General features: G+C 57.4%; 1 protein-coding gene across 1 annotated transcript; it reads left to right on the plus strand.

Annotated features, from left to right (window-relative positions):
• Positions 1-2: 2 nt before the first annotated feature.
• Positions 3-27,680, plus strand: TGME49_304630 (ATG C terminal domain-containing protein; the record flags this gene model as incomplete). Its single annotated transcript, XM_018782422.1, has 8 exons — positions 3-9,951; positions 10,522-23,581; positions 23,870-23,977; positions 24,421-24,705; positions 24,964-25,277; positions 25,835-25,941; positions 26,518-26,817; positions 27,281-27,680. 8 exons carry the CDS (start codon positions 3-5, stop codon positions 27,398-27,400), a joined length of 24,243 nt encoding a protein of 8,080 aa, XP_018637228.1. The 3' UTR covers positions 27,401-27,680.
• Positions 27,681-27,939: the final 259 nt, after the last annotated feature.

A 27,939-nucleotide genomic window follows, 5' to 3' on the forward strand; every position in this document is an offset into this window, starting at 1 on the left:
TAATGGCTTCCTCGGGCTACTATGCCGACAATCCCCATTTCGACCACGATCCTTACGATTCGAGAGAAGCGAACGACTTGTCTGCTGTCTTTCAGCGTGATACTGATGGCTTGTCCTTAGCGTCTCCCGAAGGAGGGAGTGAGAAGACACGTCTTTGTTTTTCCAAAAATCCCCTTGCCGGAAACACAGAGTGCCTGATGTCTGTTCCGACAGATCGAGACACGACACCGCACTCTCCGTCTTTTGCCTCTTACGACTCTCCATTCTTTCCCGCTTCAGTGCTTACCCCAAATGGTCCGTCACCTTTCCAGGCGTTTCCGCCTGCGGGGGATTCACATCCGGGCCGGGGAGACAAAATACATTCGTTACTTAAGCGAAGTTGCGAAGATGACCCGTCATTTACTTCCAAGCGTTGTCACCGTGTGCAGTTTCCCAATGAGCATACAGTCGGTGAGCAGGACGTGGACACTCCAGAGGCGCCTGCAATGCCACCGGTAACTTCGGCGTGTCCGCGCTCGCCGTTTTCTCTACCGTCCCGTGTTCTCCTGTTTTTCTCATCTTTTATTAAGGAAGCACTTGTGTCTTCGCTGCGGCGCATTGTTGTCGGCCCTTTTTTGAAAGATCTTGACGAACAACAACTCCACGTAGCCCTCGGAAAACGACAGGTCAGCGTTTCCCATGTTCAGGTCCAAACGGCGGCAGCAAATCAGTTGCTTTTGCAATCGGGCATTCCTCTACAACTTCGGGAGGTTTACATAGAACAGATTCAGTGGTTGGTTCCGTGGCGCCTGCGTCTCAAGGGTGTGCACGTAGCCATCGAGCTGCTTGCGCCCGAAGATCAAAGGCAGTCCGCTGAGGAACTTTCTGACTATGGTGACAGCTGCGTGTGCCCCGACTGTGGAGGAACCAGACAAGACCAATTCCTGCAGTCTGGAGACGCTAACAAGGGGCAGGCTTCAGGGAGGGGGGATGCAGCGGCAGCGGAACTTAGCAAAGAGGGTGCGAGTCGCCCAACAGGGAAGGCAGTAGAAGGTACCCATGAGTACTGTGAAACTACAGCGACTTGCTATACAGTGGGCGCTGAAAATGAGACCACAGTGAATCGTGCTTCGGCCGAAAAGGAAAAGATATGGTTGCCTTCGTCGTCACGAGGGTATCTGCTTGATCCACCACAACGCAGCGATGGACGCACTGCCCGTCGCCGCTCGCAGTCCCCTCGTGAGAAGCAGCATTACCACGGGCATGCACATCTGCGACACCGAAGTGAGGTGTGTGACTCTCATCAGAGGTCAAGTACCCGCCGAATTTTTTCATCCTCTTCATCGAGACAGACTGCGGGGTTCGTCGGCAGAGGGGGACAGAACGAAGGATCTCAACGTGGTTCAGTTGGCCTGGGAGGGGGTGCCGGACTGGGTGAAGGAGGTTGTACGATGGATGATATTCTCAAAATGCTCCGAAGAGCTTTGCACAGCGCTGTTGGGGCACTTGATGTTTCTGTCGAAAATATCACTGTCTCGTTCTTCATACCGTTCCCCACTCGGACGGTCAAACGTGAGAGTGCCTCCACTTTCCCTCAGTCAACACCCACACTTTATACCCGAGTGTCTTCACACACAGACAGCACACACGAAGATGACCGTCTCTCAGGCCACTCCCCGTCAGGGGGTCGGGGCTGCCCTCGCGCCTTCGCAGCCGGCAAGACAGAAAGACCAGCACGAGTTGGTACGAGAAGCGGCTGTGGTAAAACGTTTCGAAATCCTGGAGGAGGGTCCTGCCCAGAGGGGGGTGCGAGAAGAGCATCTGCAAAGCAGGGGCAGTTTGCACGGGATTGTGACAAACACGGAGGGATGAGAGAGCGAGAGTGTGACGAGAACGGCGTCGTTCGAGGCTGGGTGCTTCGACTGCATGTCGAATTGATTCGCGTTTGTGAGGTGGACCAAGATGGGACTGCAGTGAGTGTCCAGATCGACGGTTTGAGCGCATCGCTCCTTTCTGATGCTGCATCGGTGTTCTGTCGCCGACCACAATCAGATGCGAGTCAGACGTCGCCCCTTCAGGAGGGAGGCGGTTTCACTCGAAAGGACGCGACAGAGAGAAGTTGGACACAGTACTTCAGAGGGCACCGTTCGCAGGCACAGGAGCCGAATCGACCCACTGGCCTCCAGGACAGAGCCAGACAAGCTTGCAGTGGCGCTGCACCCGGATACCCGAAGGCGAAAGGGCCTCACCTGCGAGACGGAGTACCGTCTCTTCTGGAGTCGCGATCTTGGGACCTTTCAAAAGAGAAGCCTCTCGACGAAGATCGTTCCTCGTTCTACCTCGTGCACGGCAAGTGGCTCGACGCACCTGGCGACCTCCTGTTTGTCACAAAACCACCGCTTCGTGGCAAGACGCCGACACTCTCTCCTTCCGTATCACCAGGTGGCGTCAAAGGTTCAGCAACATCGCTCTTCTCTGCCTATTCGCTGCCTCCCCAAAAGCCAGCTTCTCACGGTTATACATCCGAAGTCCCTGCACCGCCAGCGACGCCAGGTGGCGCTCGACAGAACACCGTTTCAAATTCCGCCCGCGCTCCGAATCCTCTCCTCGAGCATTTCTTCCCTGCTGCCTCCCGCCCCTCTGTTGGAAAGACAACGCTCCTTTCGGCAACAACGGGGAATCCATCAAGTGACGGGGAAACAAGTCTCCCACAGAGACAAGCGGACCGACCTTCAGGCCTCATGACTTCCTCGCCTGAGGCCTCAGGCCGGCTACGCGCGACGGGTGGCGTGACGGTCCTCACGGGGGCAGATCCACGCGTTTCTCGTAGGCCAGAAGCGGCTGAGGCGGGATGTTTCGTGGGGTCCTTTATTCATGGGGAAGGCGTGCATGCACCTGGCAGGACCGTGACGGATTCAGCCTTTCTTGGACACGGAGAATTGAGGCCTCGCGAATTCTCCGTGGATGGGGTTGGCCCGGCGAATGAAGATCGAGAGCGACTGACGAAAAATGAAGGAAGCTTGAGTAGAGATGCCATGTACAAGACGTCTGCGACGGGAGACCTGGAAAAAGCGGCTGTCCCATCTGACGGAGAAGACGATGCAGTCAAAGAACCTTCCCCTTACGCGATATGCGGAGTGCTTCACATACGGCCTAGTAGGAGGATTCGGTCGCCCCTTGGCGCGGCCTCTCCCGTCTTTAATCCGTTCGCAGCCGCATATCCCGGGCAGAGTCGCCGCGCGCCTGCCTCCTTCGCGTCCCTTCCCGCCCCTGTGTGCGCATGCGTCGCGAAGGCCCTTCTGTCAACGTCGCCACACCCAAGCGCTTTCGAGAACACCCATGCAGGTGGCAGAATGTCTCTCTCTCCGGAGGCGTCTCCACTTTGGGGGAGTGCAGCGGCGACAGAGCTCGGGTCCGGGGTCTCCGGAGAAGCACACAGGTCTCAGAGGACGCCGAAGCGCGAGTCCGCATCCCCTTACATACCTTCCGTTTCGTTGTCTGTTTTGCCTGTCTCGGCGCGCCACTTGGTCTCTGACTCAGGAGACCTGAAGTCGCAGTTCCTTTCCTCTTCTTACGGAGGAGAAGAAATGCCAACTACGCCTCTAGGTGCGGCGCCAGGCGTTTCTTCTTCACGCCCTTCCCACACGCGGCACCCCGCCGTTGTAGCTGCCATTGCCGCCGCCCTCAACGCGTCACGAGCGTCCTTCGCTGGCGAAGGAAGAAGGGGAGGCAATGGAATACCCGACGATGCCGTTCACCATGTTTCCCGACTCTCCTCAAGCATCTCGCCGCTGCGTGAGTCACACCCTTCGAGCTCAGGGGTCGGCCTCTCGGGCCTCTCACCCTCCGTTGCAGAGGCCGCGATGCAGGCGGCAGCCGTGGCCGGTCTGGAGTTTGCCGTTCGCCTTCGCTTTCCTCTTCTCTTCACCTGCGTGAGTATGCGCCAAGTTCACCAGCTTGCACAAGTGCTTGACAGGCTAGTGTCGCTCCTCCAGTCGCCCTCTGCTTCGTTTGCTCCTGCACAGACTGTTTCGGGGCGGGCCGCCGGTGGGGCGTCTCGGCCAGGCTGCACATGCGCGATAGGCAAGGGACCCACAGTCAAACGTTCTCTGGTTTCTCGAATGTCTGAAGAAGAGGGACGGAAGTCCGGCCCGAGAGAGAAAGACTCCGGACCGGAGGTCGACAGCCCTTTTGAAGAAGCGGAGAGAGGAGGCAGGGAGCTCACTTGGAGAGCCACCGGGGGAGAGAAGGGGGTGCGCGAGACTAAAAGAAGCTCGAAACCAGGCGGAGAAGCAGAGGAAACGGGAGCGAGCCTCTGCACAAGACAAGCTTCCAGTGAAGAGAAACGCACCGGTGTAGGGAAAAACGGGAGCGACGGCATGCAGGTCGGGGCGGCTGGAGGCGAGAAACGAATGACGGGCGGCTTGTATGAAGAAGAAAGGAATCGGCAAGGAGCAACAGGGGGCGCCGCCAAGCGGTCATCTAAAAACGAAGCCACTGACCAGGATGCAGACCAAGCCAAGGAGCGAAGCGGAAGTGACGACATTCTCAGGAACGCGTTTCATTCACCTGGAGAAGAAGACGCTGTGGGAGAAGAAACAGAAGACAAAGGCGATGAAGAGTGGGTGCCACCACGAAGAGAGGGGGCAGATGTAGTGGCTGGGCCAGCGCCGCCTGAGACTGAAGCCGGGAAAGGCGGGGACGAACAGGAAAGCCAGCTACATGGCCGATCCAGAGATTGCGACAGAGAGAGGCCTTCCACTTCCATCTTATCTCCTTCCGCTTTTCTTCTGTCTCCTTCTGCTGGCCTGGTGGAGGATCGAGGGGAGATCCCCAGTCAAGGACTGGAGACCGACGACGAACAAGGAGCAAGCATGTGGCGGAGATTCGTCAGTTACATGTCGCTGGCGATAGGACGAGGCGATAGGGAAGGCGCGCGAGATGGCAGCGAGGAGAGCAGAGGAGCCTCCGCGGCTCGCTCTGGCACAGGTTGGATTCTGAAACGCAGGACCCTTTGGGGACAGGGGGGACAGGACATCGCAGGAGACTGCACGCAGGGCTCATCGCTACCTCTCTCTGACGGCGCGTGTGGACCAGGCTGCGAGCAAAGACCGACGCCAGCCTCTCCAACGCATGCATTCCCGCCATTTTCAGGGTCGTTTGGTGGGGAAGAAGTCTTTGAGAGTGCGCCGGTCGGAACCGGGATTTATGGCGACGAGTTTCACTGGTCAGAGGCGCTTCTCTTTCCCCAGAGACAGTCACACGCAGCCTCCTTCGCCGACCCTCTTGGTGACCCCATCACCGGAGATGACAGCGAAGCCTTTTCGCCATCTACGCAGCTCCACCTTCAAGGCAAGAGCTCCGCAGCTCGGGCGCGCCACTCCAGCCAAAGGGAGGTGCGCTCTGCTGCGGATGGAGACGCTGGTGAGACGGGGTCTAGGAGCGCCCCTCCCCACACGCCACCGGAGACAGTAAGAACAGGGGGCGCGTGGAAAGAGACACCACTGGAGGGCGAGTCGTCAGCAGCTTGTGGCGGGGCGACGCTCCACTCGGGGCCCTCAATCCGTCACGCTGGAGATACGAGCAGAAGGGAAGACGAGTATCATGAGAGTAACAAGGAACACGAGGACGCAAATGGGTGTGCGTCGATGTTCTCGCCTCGCGAAACGGGCGACATGGCCGCGCCGTCCCTGCCTTGTGCGTGGGTGATTCATGTCGAAGTCCACGAGGTGTACGCGAACTTAGTTCTTGCCGAAGAGTTCAGAGTCTCTTTGCTCATTCGCGATCGGAGACACCGGTTTTCCGCGGGGTCTTTGGAGGCGAGGCGCCCTGGAAGGCAGTCGCTTTTCTGTTCTGCGCCGAGCGGAGGTCCGAGATTTGGAGGCGTCTCTCACATTCTGTCGTCTCTCCGAGGCACGCGGGGTTCCCCATCTTCTCCCCAGACTGCTGGATTAGAAGGCCTGTCTAATCGCAGAGCCCAAATATCTCTAGCGACTCGCGCGGACCTGCCTCCGGTCGACAGAAGAGACCAGGGCGACGGATCGCTTCCTGCGTGGTTCGCTGACTGTACCTCAGGGACGCCCCCAAAACTCCGAACATCACCTCGCCGTTTGTCACTTTCTTCTTCGTTCTTCCAAACGGCGACAAGGACATCTCTGGGAGACGGGAAGAACGCAGTCCAGCTGCTGATCCCTTTCCCCAGGGCGTCCTTTGTCTCCTTCCTTGCCAGCGATGTCGCTTTCTCCTTCGTCTCTTCGCTTCCAACCTGTCTGACCGACGCAGCAGCCTCGGCAGCCTCTGCCGCCGTCTCCAATGGCGGGCGAGCTCCTTTGGCGTCCTCGGCGGCTTCTCAGCCTTTTCTGTCGTCATCGGTTGCCGCACCATGTCACCCGCCTCGGCCCGACTTCCAGGTCCTCCCGCCCCTCCACTCCTTTCTCCCTTCCCCTTCAGCGTCCCCGCATGCGCGTTCTTCTGCATGCGTCGGGGACTGCGGGGGCAGGCCGCCAGGTCGAGTCTTCGACCCGGGAGAGCGTAGCGCAATCGAGACAGTGTTGTCGCTTGGCCAAGTCACTCAGCGTCATGGCTTCCCTGCCGGTTATCCGTACGCAGAGGGCCCCCGCACTGCAGAAGAAGAAACTCGTTTTCCGCAAAGGAATGACGGGGTCCGAGACGGAGCCGCAGACGGTCCATCTCCCAACCTAGCAAACAAACCTTCGGCGGCGACCTCGACGTCGCGCCTCGTCCTAGGCTCCACAGGAAGCGCGGAAGGCGACGCGCATGCAGCGGCTGCCTCGGCTGCGTCCAAGACGTCTGGAGCAAGCGACGCGAACTTGCTTCATTCGTCTGTGTGGAGACAGGGTGGGGGTGGCTCTTTATCTTTTCCAGCTTCTGCTGCACTCGAGAGCGATTCTTCTTCCGCAGCAGCGGCGCATGCGTTCGTGTCCACCGGACAGTGGGCGGTGGAAATGCATTTGCTGAGAAACAAATGGAGATGCCGTTCATCAACCACGGAGGGGACCAGCTGCGAGAAGCTGGACGGGCGGCTGTTTGGGAACCAGCAGGCAGCGCACAGGAGGCATACAAGCCGGGCCAAGAAGCCTTGCCAGGCCTCTCGAGAGATGAGGCACGTTCAGAACGGCTTCGCGCGTCGCTCTGCGTTTGACAGGCGAGAAAGAGGAGCTCGACGACTGAGGGAGGGAGGCGAAGAAAAGAGAGGGGGGCGAGAAGGGGCGCAGCGCGGAGAGCCGGCGGACGCAGACGTTGCAATCCAGGCAGAGGCCAGGGGGAAGAGAAATCAGGAGAAAACGGGAGATGAAACGCCAGGACTCGAGCCTGAGGAGAGAGAGATGGCACGACGGCAGAGGTGCTCCGAGGCAGGCGCCAGCGCGGAGACAGCGCGAGTCGACGGAGAGACGCGAGACGGAGACAGAGGAAGCGAGGAAGTAGGCGAAAAAATGGGTGTGGAAAAGACCCTCGAGAGCGACGGGTGCGACGCGTTTCGGCAAACCCAGGGGAAGAATGAGAGCGCGAATTCAAATGGAGAGAAGAACGGCGAAAGCATGGAAGAAGAGACAGAGCAGCAGACAAGGCCCCTCCGAGAAGATGTGACGCCAGCGGAATCACTTCCGTTTTTGAAATCCGGAGACTTGGAGACACGAAAGGAAAATGCAGGAGAAAGCAAAGACAGAGGGGGCGAAGACAAGACATGCGAAGGGGAGTCCCTTGAAGCGCAGAGCTCCTCAAATCCATCGTCCGACAATCGAGAGAGAGACAAGAGGGACGATACAGAACCAGCACCTGGCACGAGACATGAAGCACCAATACCATCGTCCTCCATTTCTTCTTCTCGCGTCTCTTCTTCGTCTCTTTCTGCGTCTCTTTCTGCGTCTTCTGATTCTTCCTCGTGTGCCTCATCCTGTTGCCCTCCATTTCCCTCTGTCATTGACCCAGCGACAGGAAAGGCGACCGAGAAGAGGGGCAAGGGAGGGCGCCGAAGCCGGCGCAGGTCGGCCGAGACACGCTCCAGGGTCCGACTCGCCGCGATCGAAGAAGAGACAGCGGGAAGCGTTTCACTCCAAGGCGGCGAGACGACGCTCACTGAAAGCAAAAGAGACGAGGCGAACTTTGAGGAGGCGAGGACAAGAGGGGAGACAAAACGTGAAGATAAGACGAAAGGAGAGGAGAGGAGACACACAGAAGCCGGGCACAGTCAACAGACCTTGACCGCACGAGAAGATGAGGCCAGACAACTCGCAGATTCATCTCTGTGCTGTCCCTCAGGATCCGGGGACCTGAAGGCTTCTGCGGAAGCTCCAGTCCCGGAAGAAGACGGAGTCGCTGCACTAGAGCAGGACCGTCTAAACCAATCTGAGACGCTGTATGCAACAGATGTTCGCGACGGCGGACTGGACGGCTCAGAATTTCGTGACTGTATCGAAGACGACGGCACAGAACGAGAAAAGAAGGCTCTGCACGGTCTCGGCTCCTCGAAACTCTGTTGCCCGGATGACAAAGACAAAGGCGAAGATGACAGACACAGAGACGCTTCACTCGCGCCCCTGAAACTCCCAGATGGCACCTTGACATCGCCGTGTATGAGACGTGGAGAGAGGGGACCTAATCCACGACACAAGGAAGGAGAGAAAGAGGGAGACGAGGGAGGAGTTCGACGTCTGTACACCTCAGACGGATCGGACGCCTGTACATTCTGTTTGGATGGAGAGGTGGATGCCGCGGTATGCACAGGGAAACTCGAGTGGGAAGATGTAAGCGATGGCAGCGACAGCAGCCTGTTTGCCAGTGCTTTAGAAGCAGAGGACGGCGAGACAGAAGAAAAATCGTCCCTGGAGAGGCTGAGTTCAGCGAGACGGTTGCGTGCTCTGGAGGCAGAGAGAAGCACCGGGATAGATCCGGGAGGGAAACGAGATCCGCATTTTGACTTGGACGACGAAATAGACGAACCTGTTTTCGACGTTGTTCTTCTCTTCTGCGCCGCGCCCGCCTTCCCCTCTCAGCCGCCAACGTCAGACACACCTGCTTCCTCGATTCCTGCCGCTGCGGCTGCTGACGGTGGCCTTCCTCTCTCGACCCATGGCATCTACCACGCGACGTCGTTCCCCTCCTCTTCGCTTCCATCATACGATTCTTGTTCCTCTCGTTCTCACGCCGGCAGTCCTGGCCTCTGGGACTCGTCCAGCCCCAGCAGCTGGGCACCTGCACCCTTCCTGCCGCTCGCCGGCCGCAGGACGTTCGGTGCCGACATCGCGGGAGGATCCGAAGGAGGCGAGGAGAGGATGCAGCGCATGAAGACACACCGCGGTTGCTCAGGCCTGGGTGAGGCGACTGAAGCCTCGGATCTCCACTCCCTCTGGGACTGTCCCCGCCCCTGTTCCCTTCAAGAGCGAGAGAGGAGACGCCTCCAGTCTTCTCCTTTCGAGAATTCGAAAAGCTGGCAAACTCGCCCGCGACCGCCGCTTCGCCAGGAACGCACCCACGCAGCTGGGATGCACCTGTCCTCCGACTTCTCGGGGGGGTCGGTGTCTCCTTTGTTCGCTGCTTCGGTGGCTCCAAACTCGCCTCCAGGTGCTTCATTCACTTCCGCCTCGACCGCTGCTTCGCGCGCCTCCTCGACCGTTGCCTCCTTACTCGCGTCCCTCTCGCCGACCCTCACGCTCTTGCCGCTGCCCATGCCGTCCTGGCAAGACAGCGCCTTCTGGGCCACTCAGGCGTTGCCGCCGTGTGACGGGGGCCCCTGTGGAGTGTGTTGCTACAGGGCGTCTTCCGCCTGGTCTCCCGGTTTCTCTGCCGGCTCGGCGGAGCGCGCGAAAGGCTCAAGAAAAGGCGAAGGAGCAGCAGGAGACCGTCCAACAGCTCGCGGGGCTTCGCGTTGCCCTTCAGCATTTGCGCTTTCGCCGCCGTGCGGGGATCTCAGGCACCTGAGCGAGTCAACGAATGGCCTTCGGCGTTTCCCAAGTGAGAAGAAAGAGACGATTTCCAGCCAGGTTCCGAGACTGGAAGAGGCCCAGTGGGGGGTGGGGGTGGGGATTCTCTAGGAGACAGTTGAAATGGAAAAGCTCTCCACCTGCAGAGATACCTTACTCTTGCGGGGACGCAACAGACAAATTTATCGCCTCTCCTCTGACTGACGTGAAACAACGATCGAACAGCCTCACTTCCCTCATATACATGCTTGAACAGGATGTCGTTTTGAATCTCTCTATCTACCTACGTATCTATACGCAGACGTGGATGCGTTCGTGTCTGTCTCCATACAAGAAGAGTAGTCACAGGTACCTTCGTTGTGCATGTCTCAGTTTCCTTTTCACACATTTGCAAGAATACTGAGTTGCCGTTTGTCTCTTTTGGTCCATGTAGGATTATTTGTGTCCTGCTCTGTGTTTCCTCTCTTCATTTGTCAGTAGGATATCACTATCTCCTCCAAGTGCACATCTGCCTCTCTTTACAGCTATTGGCTTCTGACCTCTTGAAGTTATGACTGTGTTTCTTCTGGGTGTCTGTGTTGATATGACGTCTGTTCATCAGTCTGTTCAGGGCGAGAGAGGCTCTGCGAGTACAGAGACTTGGAAGGAAGCCCCGAGGTCGTCATGGGTGGACCAAGTGGACTGTGTGAGAAAGACAGCCGACAGTTCAGGCCTTCCCTTCGTTCCGGTGCGAAGCGGCTCTCAGCTCGCGACTCTCCGATGGTATTTGTGGCTGTTTCCTACTTCTCCAGTCCGTCTCCACCTTCGGGCCGAGTGATCTCCGATCGCAGGAAGCATTTTCAGTTCTCTTCCGACTCTTCCTCTTCTTCTCTTGGAAGCGCTGCGCGTCGTCCATCTGCCCAGCCAGCATCAGACGCTCCAGTGTCCTCATCCTCGTTCCAGACACTTCGCAGCGCGCCGTCTGCTTCTTCTTCATCGTCTTCTCCAGGTCTTCTTCGACCAGCGCAGACACCGAGAGACAAGGAAAGCGAAGGTCGTGGAGACGAGGGGGCTGAACGTAACGCGCCCGAGAAGCGCCTTTTGTCTCGAGAACAGAGACCGGTGGAGCGAGGGTGCAGAGAGGGAGGAGGAAACCAGGTGCTAGGGGAGGCTGACGGTTGCTGTGTGTCGCCTGCGGGACGAGGCAAGAGGCGCGGAAGAGGTGAAGATCTGCAGAGGGAGTTTCCCTTGCTTCGCACAGAGGAGCAGACTTTTCCGGTGCTATCGCGACCCCACACTGCCCCCGTCTTGCGTGTGAATGTGAAGCTCCAAGCCACAGTCGGGCACCTGTCGGTTCCGGTCCTCACTGAACTGCTTGAGGCCTACGAAGCCTACGGAGGTGGGTGGGCCTCTTCTTCACTTCAGCCAAATGTTCGTGAGAGAAAACTCGCTTCTTCGCTTCCTGTTTCACCTCACCCCATGCCAAGACAACCGTCCTCTCCTGCCGCCGCCGTATACTTCCAGACTCCTCATCCTTCTCCTCCCCTGCTCCCTCCAATCCGGCCTCTCTCTGCTGCGGCGTCTTCATGTGCACCATCTCCCTCATCGTTTTGTCGGCCTATTGCTTCAACGCGATGCTCTCCATCGCTTCGCGGGCCCTCTTGTTCGCCCTCTGAGATCCACATCTCCGCCGCTGCCCCCCCGCCTCTTCTACTCCATTTCCAGCTTTCGGCTCCGTGTCTTCGCATTCAGTTCGACGTCGGCGCCGAGTCGCTGGGCCTCGAGTCTGCCCCATGTTCGCTACGCCCAGAAGCTCGAGAGGAAGACTTCTCTCGGTCTGTCGACACTCGTTCGCCGTCTAACTCGGCTTCGGAGAAAGGAAAGGACCGACCTCACGTCGAGCTGCCATCGCCTGTTCTGCTGTGGGACATGGCGGCTCTGCAAGTTCAAGTCGGACCGGACTTCTTCACCTTCCTGCGGAGGCGCTCGCAGTCCCTCCCCTTCTTTTCCTCTTCTCATCTTTCGTGGTCACCTGATGAGGCTGCGGCAAGAAGAGAGGTTGAATTTTTCCATCGATGGCGGGAGAGAGAGCGAGTCGAAGAAGCAGCGTATCGGACGCAAACGGCTTCTGCACTCCATTCAGGTTCGCCGCAATGCGGTCGGGATCCTCCTCCGTGTCTGTCTGAGCCTCAAATGGCTTCGCTCTCGTCGGCGACCTCTCCAGAGGTGGCGCTCCTCGATATTCGCCAACTCACGAGACTTTATTTCGTTTTTCCTGAGAGGACAGCGGCCCCGGAGTCAACGGTGAGGCGTGGAGACGGAGGCCAAAACGCTTTCTATCGGCATCGCATGCAGTCTGCTGCTGTGTCGCCGCTTTCGTTTTCGCCTCGCCAGCCGAAACGTGGATTTGAGTGGCGGACGCAGCTGCTCTTGTCGACGTGTGCCTCTGCACCTTCTTCCAACTCGCCATTTTCGCCTGTCACAACAGTTCCTTTTTTCTCGTCTTCCCCTCGTGTCTTTCCTCAAGGGAGGGGAACGAACGTATGTGCAGGATGGAGTGGCAGACGACAGAGGACCGGAGAGGGATCACATGCAGTCGAGGAAAGGACTGTCTCTCGCTCAGATCGAAGGAAGACACTCGGGCGTTTCTCCCCACCTCCCTCACGCGAAGCCCCACAGGCCTCCGCCTTGTCGGAGCGCTCTGGTCGGCTCCAGAGGGCAAGCCAGCGCAGGCGCGCCTCAGAAGCATCGCCAGAAAGGCCTCACGAAACTCGTCAGAGAGCAGACAGAGCCTCGACGTCAGGGGGAGACTTCGAGACACAACCGCAAGAGGACGAGAGAGAGCAAGACACACAGCCGGGTCTTTTCCTCGTGGACCGCCTGCTCTGGGGGCCGCCTTCGCGAGTCGTTGTGAGACTCGCGCGTCGCGTTGTGCTCAAGCGAGGAGACCGAGACGAATCCGAAGTTGAGGAAGGACAGGACCTCGCGGACAGACGTGATCTCGAAGAGCGAGAAAGGGGAGAAAGGACAGACGCAGCGAATTCGCGATCTGCACAGGCGTCCTCCGCGTGTGTCCTGAGAGGGGTGGAGTGTAAGCATGGAGAAGAAGAGAGCGGAGAGGAGAGCTTGAAAGAAGGAAGGGGAAATGCGATGCGTTTTGAGCAAGAAACAGCCTTGTCAGACATCGCTACATCGTGGTCCCGATCACGCGTTCCCGGTTTCTGGCCAGAAACAGATGTCGGCTGTGGCTTTCTCTCTGAGCAAAACAGTGCGCCTGGATCTCGACATCTACCCCTGCCTCCTCTGCCTCCTCTGCCTCCGCTTCCTTCTTTACCTCGTCTTTCTCCTTCTCTTCATCTTCTCGCGAAGCGGCTGCCTCCCCCGCACACAGTGCGTCCTTCCTGCCACCCAGTGCGACTGGTTTCTCGAGACGAGAGAGTGCCGCAGTCGCGTTCAATCGAGGGCCAGGCGGACGAGCAGGCGCGCGTCGATCTGCCGCGTCCGTCTCCCGAGTCGAAGCGAGAGGAACGGGACCAGCCTCAGGTTGCTTCAACTCTGCTGCCAGCTCCCGGCGCCTTCTGTGCTTGTTCTGTTCAAGTATCGCCCGTTTGGGGTCCTGCTCCCGCGAAGGCGCTAGACTCGGCTACGCCGGCGTTGCCGACCTGCAGGCCTCGGTCGATCCTGCCTCGAGAAGCCTTGCCTCCCTACGGAGACATCCGGGGCAGCGAGGACCTTGGCGGCGGCTGCTTCTCTCACGTTTCTGAGGAAGGCGGTGGCGACTCTGAAGACGAGTGGCGATCCATGCGCCCGCCCCCAGAGAGAAGGGTGACTCGTGAGTCAGCGGACTGCTCTACGGGGAAGGCCTCTTTCGGACCGGACCTAGAGAGCTACCCCCACAGAACGAAGACGTGTCTCCGCAGAGACAAAACGAAGAGACAGTGCGTCTCCGGGGGGCGCCGCGCGGACGAATGGGCCGTACTTTCTTGCGATCGCCTGAGTTCTTGTTCCTTCTTTCGCCAGGTGCAGCCCAGGCGCGTGCTCGAGTCGCAGAGACAGGCCTCCTCTTTTATGCGGGCGCCGAGCCGCGGCGGAGACGCTCAGGGCGCGTCGACCGCGTCCCGAGAGGGGCGACGAGACCCCACACACAGAGACGCTTGGCGAGAAGAAGAGACAATCGATGAGGGAAGCCAGATGCCTACAGAGGGCGACCGAGACAGTGCGACCGAGGACCGTCGCTGGTCGGGAGGAACGCCGATGCGTCCGGCCCGGCCGGCGCTCGACAGTTGTGCGCATTTGAGGGCCGCGAGGAGAGGAGAAGACTTGGAGGATGAGAAAGTCTCGGGGGACGTCGACACAGGACGAGTGGTGGAGGACGCCGTGGAAGTCGGAGTGTCTCTTCCGCTTCTCCATGTCACCGTGGACGTTGCGAGCCTTCTTCTTCTTCAGCTTTCAGCAGGCCTCGAGCGCCAGCGCAAAGCCTGGCAATGCCGCAGGGGTCCCAGGGAGAAGTCTTCAGGTCCGAGAGTTGATGGAATCGGAGGAGAGAGAAGACGCGAAACAGAAGAAAGAAAGGAAGGGGGAACAGAGGAAGAAGCACTTGGAAAGACCCGTGACAGCTCAGAGAAGCAAGAAGAAGGCGCGGGGGAAGAGACGCGGTCGAGAGGCAGAACCCTTTCGAGCGATGGAGGCCTTGGAGGCACTGGCGTCTGCGGGAAGTCAAAGTGCGACAGAGATGAATCAGAAGAGAAACTGAAGAGACGCCAAGAAACTCGAGAACAGGCGAGGGCGTCCATGTCAGCTGAAGCACCTGAAGAACGCAGTGCTGCAGGTGGACTTCGGCCTTACACACTCGAAACGGAGAGCGAATCTGTCCTGTGGAAGAGCAGCCCTCAAGAGATGTCAACCGCTTCACCGTCCTCTCTCTTGGCTCTTTCACGTCCTCGAGGGCAAACGCGAAGGGTGTTGATGATTCGTTTTCATTGCTTTGTCGACGCGGCTGCCATCGAGTGTGGAATGAACAGTTCCTCAGCTCGTGTGCTTCTTCAAAGTCCTCTGGTGCCCGCTCGAGTTGCGCCTGGCCCCGCCCCCGCAGCTGCTTGCTCGTCTCCAGCTTCTTCTCGCCGCTTCAGACGGGCAAGTTCGTTGGACCGTACGCACGACAGGCGCCGAGCGGCAAGAGGAGAGCAGACCAAGGAGGCGGAAACAGAGAGCGTGGAGACAGGGGAGAAGCCCACGGCCAAGGAGGAGAAGCACACAAAAAGGGAAGAGGATAAAGAGTTTGACAGCACGAAGCGGTTGCTAGAGGGCCTCTCGTCGGGAGTCTTTCGGGAAGCGACGGTTTTACAAGGACGGATGGCATGCTTCGTTCCTTTCTTCCGTTTGGAGCTTGGGCGGCTGCAGGTGAATCTGGGACTTGGCAAGACTGCGGCGCGAGCGGACTCGAAAACACCAGCGGGGCTCCTCGAATTGGAGACAGGCGACAGAGTCGCGGACTCGAAATGCAGAGCTAAGACTCACGCCTTGAAGGAAACTGCTCAGAGGTTCCTTTTCGTTCTTCCCTCACCAAGTGATCCTCTCGTTCACAACCAGGCAGGCTCTTGTCTTCAGCATCAAACGCTTCCAACGTTGATGCTTGTCGATGCGGCCGTAGGAAGCGTCGCGCTCTTCGGGAAGGGTGGAGTGCCGTTCATCTACACGTGGAGAGCTGCCATCTACCGCGCAGCGGGAGGCTCGTCCGCCTCCTCTTCCTTCCCTACCAGTACTTCTTCGTCGTCGTCTTCGTCGTCTTCCTCTTCGTTCTCTTCTTCTTCTCTTCTGTCCATGGCGACTCCCGCTGGGCCGTGGAGCGGCGCGTGGTGTAAGCCGAGGGGGTCGAGCTGCGGAAGGGAGGGAGAGCTGAAGAGAGAGCAAGGAGAAGAGAGGCCTGAGGAGCGAGACGAAGCGACGAGAGAGAAGCCTGTGGCGGCAGAGGAGACAAACAAAGCCGAGAGTGTGGAGGACTATTTCGTGGTGTACAATCGAACCGACCCGCGGGCGTTGACCCCAGAGAAAGCCAGTTTTCTGACGCCATTCCAGAGGTCGTTTGCCTCTCTGGCAGCAGCGACTCGACAGAGTGTTCTTCCTCCGAAGCGGCCAGAGGCCCTGCGAGCGTCGCGCAGCTTCCCTTCTTCGGTGTCTCCGTTTGTCGCCACGGAGGAGGCGGGTGGCGGAGGCGAAGCAAAGAATATCGCCAAGGCGATGTGCGATAACGACAGGAGAGAGGCTGGCGACAGAGAGGAAGAGGTGGAGACAGAACGCGAAGTTGGTCTCGCGAGACAGGCGCCTTTCGTGGAGCAGATGGCGCCATGCTGTTCCATTGCCTTCTCGGTTCAAGCGGAGATCTGTCGCAAAAGCTACACGTTGCTTTCTCGAGTTTCCCCTCCCGTCGAGGACGACGTTCGCAGGCTGGACGCGAACGACGGAAGGGCGGAGGAGGAACAGGGAGGTGATCAGGGAGAGGCAGAAAGAAAACGAAGGGATCGGGGAAGCGCAGGCGGTCGGGGAGATCAGTCGACGACGCGTCTGTTCGAGAGCGGGGCTCAGAGGAAACGAATCAGCTGTTCTTCCTCTCTTATTGTGGAAGATTTCCACCGCTCGGGACTGCATGCGATATCCGGAAAAGCCGCCGAAACAATAGCGACACTACGCTCGACAGATCTTGCACTCGGGTGGCTTGTCGCTGTGGTCGATGTCCGTACGCTGGAAACTGTCAATTTTCTTCTTGCAGCGGCGCTTCTGCTTTCCAGGGTGCGCAACCGGCAACGCCTTGCCTTGGCTTCTTTCTCGGGGGTCTCCAAACCAAGTCTCGCCTCTTCCTCCTCTCCAGCTGCGTCTCCTTTGTCGCCCTTTGGAAATTCACCGGGGAGTGACAAGCGTCTGACCCCCGCAGAGAAAACACGGTGGGCATCTCCCGTCGACAGAGAGGAAAAGAGCTCAGAAACTGTTCCCGCCTTCCTTGGAGAAAAGTTGAAAGAAGAACGACTTTCAGCCGCGGAACTCGAGCCTCCTCCACTTTCTGCCTCTTCAACATCTTCCCGTTTTGTCTTTCGGTGGACAGTGCCGCACCAGCCGCGAGCGACTCAGCTGTCTCTGCAGCTGACGCGGTCGCTTCTCGTTCTCCCGCGCCCGCTCGGGTGGTCGGCGTTCTGGCGCGCTCAACAGGGCGCCGGCTCGTTTCTCTCTGCATTTCTGCCCTGCGAGGAGGCCTCCGGAGCGGCGCGATATTCCCAACAGAAGGCGAACGACTGCAGGCCGCGTTCGGCGCTACAGTCGCCGTCCAGAAAGCGGGAAGCGACGTCAGACGAACGCGAAGACCCCGACGAGGAGGACCTGCCTGAGAGCGTCGCCTGGTTTGCTGTGCTTGAACTCAACAGCCTTTCGGCGACGCTTCTCAGCACGCATGCGCCAACCTCAGAAATAGACGAAGAAGGGAACGACGAAGAAGAGAAGGAAGAAGAAAGAAGAGGAACCGGAAGACAGGAGGCATCTGGAGGCTCCCAGCGTGAAGAGGAAACCGAGGGTTCTGAGGTCGGCTGGACGGTCCCGAGGATACCTTTGATTGTCGATATCCATAGGAAACAGAAGGCCTTCGTTTCGAGTGCGGAGACAGCTTCTACGTCGCGTACGTCTCCGGGATTCGCCTCGTCTCCGTCGGCCTCGCCGTTCTCACTGCATTCGTTGTCGTTGCTCGCCTGGCGCGTCCAGGAGGTCAATCTGCACATCATCAACGACTCTAACCAAGCGGCGATCGGGTGTGCTGGCGCCTCGCCTTTTTCTTCGTGTCAAAGCCGCCAGAGGCAGAACGAAGTGATATCTAAACTTCTCAGTTCCATTCCTTCGCCTTCTTCCCTCCTTCCCCCGCGTGTATTTCTTCCCCAGATCCACCTGGAGACTCGGGAGCCCGTTTCTGTGTGTGCAAGAGAAACCGAAGAGAGTTCAAAACGACACCAAGGACCACAACATCGCCGCGTGTCGTCTGACGCGTCCTCTTCCTCTTGTTTCTCCTCCAGTTCTTCCTGTTGTTCTTCGTCTTGTTCTGCCTCGCGATCTCCTTACTTCTCTTCTCGTTTTGCGCCCGCGCCCCCGTCCCCGCGTGACTCACGAGGGGAAGGCGAAAGCCAGGGGTTTCCGTCCCTGGAGACCGAGGCTGCATGCGTGTTCCAGACTCGGTCACCTCTCGTCGTTCGATCCTCAGAAATCTCATCGATTTTTCAAGCCTGCGGGCTTGTCTGTGTCGCGCGCTTGAGCGACGTCGAAGGCAGCTGCACCTCTTCGCCGTTGCTCGAAGCGAGGTCGACGAAGGAGGGCGTACAGGTGTGTCAACTGTCGAGAGAAGACCCGGAAGACCAAGCCGCACATGGTTTCTCGACGAGCAGGGACATTCGAGAAGCCGAGCGAGTCCGGATGCTCGGCATCTTCACAAAAATCGGGTCTTGCCGTCTCACCTTCGCTCCCGATAGTCTTCGATGCATGCTTCTTATCCCCGTGGACCTCCTGCTGCTTCACAGCGCTGTCAAACGGATAAAGGGAGAAATCCGCGCTCTCCTAGGCCGACGGCACTTGAGTCCACCCTCTTTGGAGTCCTCCTGCTTATGGACAACGGCAGCGAAGCGATGCTGTTGCTCGTCTTCTCCCTCGTTGGCTTCGGAGACTTCGCAGTTCGTGGCTGAACGGGAGGTGGCGGCGTTGCTTTCGAAAGGGGCGAAGGAGTCGCGGTCTGCATTTGACCTCGCAGCGGTGCTCTACACCTTCCCTCTCCTTCTTCATTTGCTTTGTTCAGAGACGACGGAGACGCGTGAAACGCTGAGAGAAACCTTCCAGTCTTCGACAGGAGCGCCGAGGGAAGACACTCAAGAGGAGGGCCAGGAGACCGACGCAGTCGCGGCTCGCGGGCGAGACGGAGAACGTTCCGTTCCGTTGAAAGGCCAAGGCGAACCAGAGAGGGAAGGCGCGTCATTTGCAGGGTCTCGGAACATGTTCCATGTTCTAGAACACGGCGAAGATGACGGAAAAGTCAGTCCCATAACTCTCTCTGCAGGTGCTCTGGTGGAACCGAGTTCCGCTTTCTTGTCGTTTGCCGGTCCACGGCTCGAGAGGAGAGAAAGACTGGGCACACGAGAGACAGGCTCGCTTTGGATGACCCGCGACGAAGAACAGTTCCGGGAGAGAAACTCAAGAGCGATTTCGAAAGAAACGGAGACGCGCCGCCTGCCCGAGACAGGCAGCCTCTTGACAGACGTTCAGATGGACGCCTTTTCAGCAACCCCTCTTTCCCCGCTTCCACGTTCTTCGCCTTTCGTCGTTCCTTCGTCTTCACGCAATGTGATACTTTCGGACGCCTCGCCAGTTTTCAGCTTTCAACAACACGGTGCAGATTCGATATCATCTCGACCCTCTTGGTCGCATCCTGAGTCTTCCCTCTTAGAACAGCCTTGGGAGGAGAGCAGACCTCTACAACGTGAGGACGGCTTCCACTTCGTCGATGCGTCTTCGTCTTCGTCGTCGTTCGCTGCTTCTCCATCGCTGCGTTTCTCACCTTATCCAGAGGCAGCGCTTCCCGCATTTCAAGAACTCAGTGAAGAGAAGTGGAGAGAAGCGCGAAGATGCGAGGCAGTCGGCACTGGCCAGCAGGCGATGAAAGTCCGAGACAAAGGGCAAGGAGAAATCGTAGAAGATTACATTGCATGCCCTGCGGCGCCTCGAGAGGAAGGCGAGAAGCGGGCAGCCGAGCCAGCATCTGGAGAGAGGCAAGAGCGTCGCGAAGAGGAAGGAGAGAAGAAATGTGAGAGCGCGAATCCAACATTGACAGGAGTGGACGAGCCGGGGCCGCACTCGAGGATAGAAATCGAACGAATAAGGAGTGGCGGCGAGCGTCTGACAGCGGCCAACGAACGTTCGAAAGAGGGAGAGGAGAGAGATGTCCACGGTGAATCTTCGCAAGACGACAAAGGCGAGAGAGCGAGGCTCTCGTTCTTCGCCTCGGTAGGTCGGACGGCAGCAGGGGAGTGCCTCGACGACCAGCTGTCGTTCCCGGGGACTGCAGAAATTCGTGACTCTGAGGAGAAAGAAGAAGCTGCTCGCGATGAGATGCTTGCTACATTTTTCAGACCGTCTCCTTCCGAGAAGCATGGCTCCGACTCGTCTCAACAGATCGCGTTTCCTTCTCACTATAACGCACCCGCTGTGTCTCTTCCACAAACACCAGAGCCTCGCGCCAGCGAAGGAACGGCCCTCTGGGCACCCGGCCAACGTGAAAGCGTCACCTTCGCTCCCCATTTTTCTCTCCATCCTTCTCCCTCTTCGTCTCTTCCGTTTCAGTCGGACCCCTCACAAAGAGTCACCGAAACCATCTGCGCTCGCGTGAGAGGCCTTGCTGTCTCCGCCGGGCCGCCCGCAGGCGCTACGGTGATCGAATCCACAGGTCGCATGCGCCCAGCAGAACTGGAAAGCGAACCTCGGACCAGACAGATCTCGCTTCCGCGCTCCAAGGAGCCTCGGCCTCGTCTCTCTTCTGTGGACGCGGCCTTCGCCTCCTCCCTCTTTTTCTCCATCCCCGGGGGCTTCGCCTCTCAGGCCTCTGGACGGCCGTGGGCCGCACTGCTGGACCGACAGGGAGACAGACGGAATGGACTTCTCGAACGAAAAGAAGAGACAGTCTCTGAGTGGAGCACGAGGCCCTCGAGAGGAGGAGACTGGCGAAGCGAGCGCGAGGCAGCAGAGGAAGGCTGGAGACGCGCATGCGAAGTTTACATCGGGCGAATGGAAATCAACGTATCTCGCGGGGCGGATTTCGTCCTTGCTCCAGCTTCCGGGAAGAGAGACGTCTGTCAAAACTCGCCTTCGGCCGCTCGCCTTCGGAGGCGCCGTGAGACAGCGAGAGCCGCAAGGCGTGGAGACGGCGAGAGCGAAGGAGAAAGACGAGCTCGAGAGAGGCAAAGGCCGGAAACGAGAAGACATGCTCAAGTTGAGGACAGGAGCAGGCCGAGGCGCGGACGGAGTGGTTTGAAAAGTTTCGTCTGCGAGTCTCGTGAAGGCAGAGTGGAGAGAGAGGACCTCGAAGACTGCAACCGAGCAGAACACGCACAGCTGAACACACCGGGAAAGTGGAAAGAAGAAGTTGCAGAAATCGTCCTCGAGGCTACAAACGTTGTGTACGGGCAGCGAGCCGACAAACGCGAGAGCGCGAAGCAGAGACAACAGGCCTCAGGGAGAGCCTCTCACAGAGGCCGGGGCATCCGGCAAGAGCAGAGACGGGTGACGGAAGGGCCGTGCGACAGAGCGAGCGACGAACAAAGCGCGGACAAAGGATACACACCTCCGAAGAATCTAAAGGTTTTCTCGAATTCAGACTCCTCGTCCACTACAGCATTGGCCTCCTCTTCACCGTCCTCTTGTTCCGTTCCGTCTTCCAGGCGCGCTGGGCCTTTTCCTCGGTTCGACACAGCTGCGGGCGTTGAAAGCGAGACTTCTCATCGCATGCGCTTGGCATCTGTGGAGACCGGCGTGTGTCGGCGGCGACTCGAGGTCCGCGTCCACAACTTCGCGGTGAAAGATTTGGTCGCGTCTTCTCTCTTTTCGTTCTTTGTTCGCTACTTCGATGACGAGAAGAACCGGCCTCGTCTACAGTCTGTTCCCATGCTCGCGCTGTCCATTCAGGAACACTGTCTGCTCGCCGAGACACTCCAGGCAACCGACTGCGGCCGTCTGGACCAAGCCCCGCGAGAGACGCAGGCGAAGGCGGCGAGAAAACGACTTCACATGAAGGAAGGTAGGGGAGAGCGAGAGAAGTCAGGAGTCAGGGCGCATTCAGTAGAACGGAAGGAAAGAGTAGAGGCGAGAGAGCGAGAGGAGATACGAGACAGGGAAGAGAGAGAAAAGGCAAGAAACCAAGAAGAGAGGGAAGGAAGAAATGCAGAGGAGGAACCGGGACTTGAAGGGAGAACTGATCGACTCGTGTGTCGCTCAGTGCGCCCTTTGACAGTGGAGACTGCCGCGCAGAGCGAAACGGGAAGACTGCAAAACTTCACAGTAGAAGAGATGTATGGCTACGAGAGTGGAGCCTCCGACAAAGGCGAGACAGCGGATGCAAGGCGATCTCATGTGGCGTCGAACAGCCGACATGGCGAGCGGCAACAGATCCAATTCGAGCGTGGAGAGGCAAACCAAGGTGAGGGTAAAAGAGCCTGTTTCGACGAGAAAGGAAATGGCGAACCAGGTCCGAGGGCTGTCTTCTCGGCGGAACCGACGGGGACGCGCGCGTGCTCGCCGCTTGAGTACACCGTCGAGATTCGCCTGCTGCCTCTTTCGCTGACTCTCCAGCAGGAGTCCTTGGATGCATTTGAGGAAGTGAATCGCCAGCTGCGAATGGCGGGAGTTGTGGAGTGTTCTCATGCTCTGCTCGTCGACAGCGAGGAGGCGGAAGAAGGGGAAAGTCTGTCAGACTCAGATTCAAGCGACTCGGAGGAAGACGCGAGCGGCCCTTTTGCCGACAGACGTTTCTTCCGGGAACGAGGCGATCTCTGCAGGCTTGGAAAAACACAGAGAGACGCGCGACACTCCCATCGAAGCACTGAGGAAGGCACCTCGAGCGCGTGGCTAGCCTTCTCCTCTCCTGAGGGGGAGTCTCCCAGGCCGAGGAGAAGAAGAGAACGGGGGAACGAGGCTCCTCAAAGAGGAAGCGCGCGTCGGTTTGGGAAGTCGACAGATCGGGACGTCGGGCGCGAGGCAAGAGAAGAGTGGAACGGAAAAGACAACACACTCAACGCGTCTTCAGGTGCTAGGAGGAGAGAAGGGCAGGAGATCCGGAGACACAATCGATTTGCAGAGACGGACTCTGAGGCGTTCCCTTTCTCGACGCGGGATAATGACTGGGTGTCTTCGACCGCCCGTGTCATGGGGTGTACGTACACCGAGAGCGGGAGCCACCGGAGTATCAGCAGAAACCGTCTGAGTGAGATCGCGAGTGAATGGCGGGTGCCGGCAGTTCCCGCGTTTCCTTCGTCGCCTCCTGGAGCTTTTTTCCACGAGGCATTCGACAGGCCGTTCTCTCGCGCGTCTTCCTCGCCTTTCCTGTGCTCTCGGGATGAGCTTCACCCGTCGGCTGTGTCGCCCGTCTACTCCGCGTCGCCTGCGGTCCGCGCACCCGCTTTCCAGGCTGTTTCACCCTCTTTCGACTCGGCCGGCCTGCACCCCGCCTTCGTTGGCTCTGTTGAGGAAGAGAACTTCACCTCTCAGAGCCAAGGAAGCAGAAGGAGTGAGCGTGAGCCTCGCTTCGCCTCTTCCTCTTCGGCGTCGGCGTCTGCTTTCACTGGGTCCAGGCGAGAGCGAAGAGCGAACGAGTGGGGAAAGGACGGGGGGCCTCGTGGACGGCGACTGGGATCGGAGATGAGGAAAGAAACTGAAGAAGAAGAGAATGGAGGGAGAGGCGAGAGAGGAAGGGAGCTAAGGGAAAAGGAAGAACGGGCTCGCGCCGGAGAACAAGAATTAGAGTCACTCTCGTTCGGTGAAAGTCCGTTTTTCGTTCGCTCTTTTGACATGCCTCCCCTCCTTCTTCGAATCGACTACGTCCCCAAACGCCTCAACCCCACGGGAGTCTGCAGCGGACAACTCAACGAAGTTGTCAATTTCCTCGTCTCCTTTTGTCGGTGAGAAAACGGGTGTCGTACAAAGCAGCACGCAAAAGTTCCAGAAACCTCTCCACCCAAGTCATGACCAGATCAACTATATATATATATATATATATATCCGTATAAAAACAGATACATATGTATATATATATTTATATTTATTTATATATATACATAATGGGAAGTACTGATTTAGGCTAGGAGAGCAACGAAAGTCCGAGGCATTTGGGTGCTTCTCGCCGCTTCTTGTTTCTTGGTGTCTCTGTAGGGAGTCGACTTGTGGCTGTGTTGTTTCGTTTTCTTCAGAGTGGAAGGCGTGGAAGTCACTCTGACGCGCAAGGCCTTCCGGAGCGTGACGAGCTGTGAGGCTTTGGTTCAGCAGCTGCTCGCGTCCTGGGCAGAGGACTTCAATCGGTGAGAATCCAGAGAAACATCGATTGCTGACAAACACGGTCGGTGGCGCGGCCTATTGCGTGAACTCCGTCAGTTTCACAGATACGCAGACAGAGAGATAAAAAGGCGTCTTCGATTCGCTTCCATCTGGGTCTGTCCAGATGTATCATGTCTTGTCAGTCGAGAAATACGTATCCATCCTAAGCGTTTGTCTACCTATCTACATCTATCTGTCTCTCTATCTACGGTATGCGCAACTGTCTATCTGTTTAGGTGTCTCTGTCTCTAGAGAGATAGGGACATATGTATATGCCTGGTGATATACAGGCAAGACCATCATGTATGTGAATCTGCATCTGTGTCTGTGGAACTTCCTTTCTCGTTGTGTCTGTGTTCTCGGGGATCTCTGTTGGCATACGAGAGTTTTGTTCTGTCCCTCTGTTTCGCCTTTTCGGCATCTTCAGAGCCTTGGTTTTAAAGTGCATGCGCGGCGTCACGCCCTTTAGACACGTCCTTCGTCTGGGCCGGCAGATGAAGGCTGCCGCGCAAAAACTTTTACGTCTTTCCGTGCACAACTGGCGAACGCGAGAGTTGACAGCGAAGCCCCTTTTCTACTCCAACTATGCGCAGTACAGACACTTCATTCGCAACAGCCTTCTAAGAGCAGCTGGCCACGACGTTCCCCACTTCTCGTGGGTTGCTTTGAAACAAGCAGCCGCCGTCATCGTTGCCGCAAGCGTTGAAGGAATGTAAGTCCTAACACCCAAGCGAAACCTCATAAAATACTATATATATATATATGTATATATATATATATGTATATATATATATATATATGCTTGCCTAGGCCTTTGGTGACGAGATAGCTTTGTCAACGCAGGAGCGGTTTTTAGGCTGCTGTTTAGGAGGATGTGGACCTGTGTGCATGCATCTGAGACTGGGCCTCTCGTAGCGCGTTTTTCCAAGCGCCTAACTGTCGTGGTTTTTTTCCTTCTCGCTGTCTGCAGCACGTGGTCTGAGAGAGCTATGCGGAGCGCCCATTACATCTTGCAACTTCTCGATCGCCGATGCACACCAGGTGTGTGTCCAGCGTACCCCTCGTCGACGCTTCGACTTGTTCCTGCGAGAGGCCGCGAGCCAGAAGATCCAGAAGACGACGGCTTGGAATGTCGAGTTCTCGCGTTGCCTTCTACTCGCGAAAGACGGAGGGACTTCCGTCCAAGAGATCTGCAGCCAAGAGACTTCCACGAGTTGCATGGAAGGCCAGCCTCGCGTCAGCACAGAGACGCCTTAGGCATCTCCACTTCTCGCCATTTTACTGGTGAGGTCGTTGTCGCGTTTTTATCTCAAACCGACACACCGGTGTTTCGGCTATTTCAGGTCGAATCCAGAAAGATGTGTACAGGATGTGCGTACGCGAGATCTGCAGCGCGGCCCGGTTTCGATGCGTGAGTAGCCTCGCGAGGATACGCGTAATTAGATGATGGTGGGTAAAAATCCTCGCACATAGGTGTAGGAGAAGGACGATACGCATCTACGAGTGCGACTGCTTGGCTCTTTCTGTCCTCATTTATACACACAAATCTATGGAGTTTGCAACTGCACGCGGGAAATTCACCGTCTGTTTGATTGCCTCAATGGGATCGGCCATTGTGCCTCGACTTCACTGAAGTCCTTCGAGGACTGAACGTAAATTCAGTGTCAACGCGTTGACGTTTCGTCCTTCGTCCACTGCGTGTACATATTCTGTTATGTGTATTCACATGGATGGAAGCGCAAAAGCAAGCGCGGTACGCCACGTTTCAGCTTTTGTGTCTTTTCGAGGATTCACAACTGGAGAGGTTCATTATTTCTTGAGACTATGCTTTCGGGGTGCAGACATCCTGGAGGAAGCGAGTGGTTTCGGAAGCTCGGCGACGGGTATCGATGGTGAGCGCGGCAACGACTGGGCCGTCGTTAGGTTGGGTGCAGAAGGTAGCTACGAGGTAAGCAAACGCGGCTTTCTGAAGTTCGTTGACATTTCCGGCAGGTCAGGCACGAGGCGAAAGGGCACCAGACCGCACGCGAAACAGAAAATGGCCGGGAAAAACCGGTGTCCAAAACGAGATGCCTCTGCGGGAGCGCTCCTGTGTTTCACGAGGCTGTTCCGTTCGTCACGCAGCTGTTGCTGTAAACAGCCAAGCCATGTCAGGAGGCCTTTTCAGAGCGTTCTCTGTTTGGGTGCATCATTCCAAACTCTGTTCATGTGGAGCGATCTTCCATGGCCAGTCTGCGAGTTGAACCGTCAGGTGCCTCTGAGTCCTACGTTCCCGAGTCTGGGTGGTGATGATATTCTGGAACGTAACAGCCTAGAGTGCCTCACGGTAGAATCGCTCGATTGCAAACGAGGCAGAACACTTGACTACCACAAACAAGGCTTGTGGCGGTTGCCTGCGCGGCAGACCCCGACCTTCTCGCAGGACAGAAATGGCACATTCTCGCCTGTCTGTCCTTATCTTTCCCGTCAGGTGTATCCGCCTTTACTTGCGTTGACTTGCTGTGTGTTTCCGTGCTTTTCGCAGCCACACTCAATTGCCCACGGTCTCTCCGATGGTTTCTGTTGCGTGCGAAGAGGCCTCGTGTCTGCTCGGCAAGTCGCAGAGCGGCTGTGCCCGCCTCCATCCTTTGTTTTTTCTTCGTTAGCTGCATTTCGCGGAGAAGACGGTCCAGAGAGACCGCGAGGCATGCAGCCCGAAGGTCGAGGAGTCATGTCAGCTGTCGTGGTGGGGACGGAGTGCGTTCAAGTGCTCGCTCGACTCCTCCCCATTTTCATTTTGAGACCCATGCTCGGATTCACGGAGGGCATTACCCGGACACTGCAAGTGAGAACACTGTTCTGACTATTTCGCGGAAAACGACGCCTGTAGAAACCGATACATCCGTCTTTGCGTCCCCCTGTGTGCCTCAATCTGTCGCGTTGACTTACAGTAGATCGAGAGGGGAGTGTTTTTCGACAGGAACATAAAGCAACGCTTCGATGTTTTGTGAATCAAGGAGAAGTGAGGATGCCCCGCTCAAATGCAGTCATCCAAGCCTTGCAGTTGCCAGTGATAAGCAGTCTACCGCTGGGTGCCGTCTGTCGACAGCAGGTGTTGACTTAACACTGACGAAATGGGTTCCCGATGATTGTTTGGAACATCGCAAGACGAAATTTATGAACGTGGACCCCGTTTGGATATCAAGAACGTGAGGGTCACAAACATACGTGACGCATCAGCTTCTTGTGTAGTGTGAGTCTCTCCGTCGACGTTCGTCCGCGTTGTTTCGTTTGCTTTTCGGTTGTAGGGCACACGCAATCAGTTGGTTCCTCGTCTGCGAGAGGAGCGCTTGGCCAAGCTTCGCGAGCCGTCTTGCCGCGTTCAGCGTTTCACTGAAGACGAAGAGGAAGGCCCTACCCCTCTGTAAATTTAGGGAAGAACGGGACGACAAGGTTAACACAAGCAGAGAAAACGCTGCACGGAGAGCGAACTCGACTTACTCGACTCTCCAAAGAATACGCAGCAGCAGCAGAGAGAAGGTCGTGTAACAACAGCTCGACCCCTGTGTAAAACTAGTCAAATGGAAGATACAGACGAGACTGCAGGAATTTCGGAGACAACTTGAAACATAATACAGCATATCTATTGGGGTGTTTGACAACGCGTCCCCTGTCGACGTCGTTCACTTGCCTCCACGAGGGCAATCGTGGTTTTTGCTGTTTCGCCAAAAACACTAAGGTAGCGGCTTTTCGCGGGGCACGGATTCTCTGTCGGCCCCGTTTGCCTCTTTTCATGTTTTTTTCGCACCTCAGGGCTCTCTGCTGCGCCTGCTTCGCCGCTCAACCCTCGCCTCTCTTTGTCAATTTTTTTTTCGCCGCCTCTTCTCTTGGGTCACGGTTTTTTCCGTTCCTCGCCTCCTTTATACTTGCCTCGGTCTGTTTTCCGCGCTCGCTTCTTTCGCGCGCT

Source organism: Toxoplasma gondii, chromosome VIIa (genome assembly GCF_000006565.2).
Source record: "Toxoplasma gondii ME49 chromosome VIIa, whole genome shotgun sequence".
Lineage (NCBI taxonomy): Eukaryota > Apicomplexa > Conoidasida > Eucoccidiorida > Sarcocystidae > Toxoplasma > Toxoplasma gondii.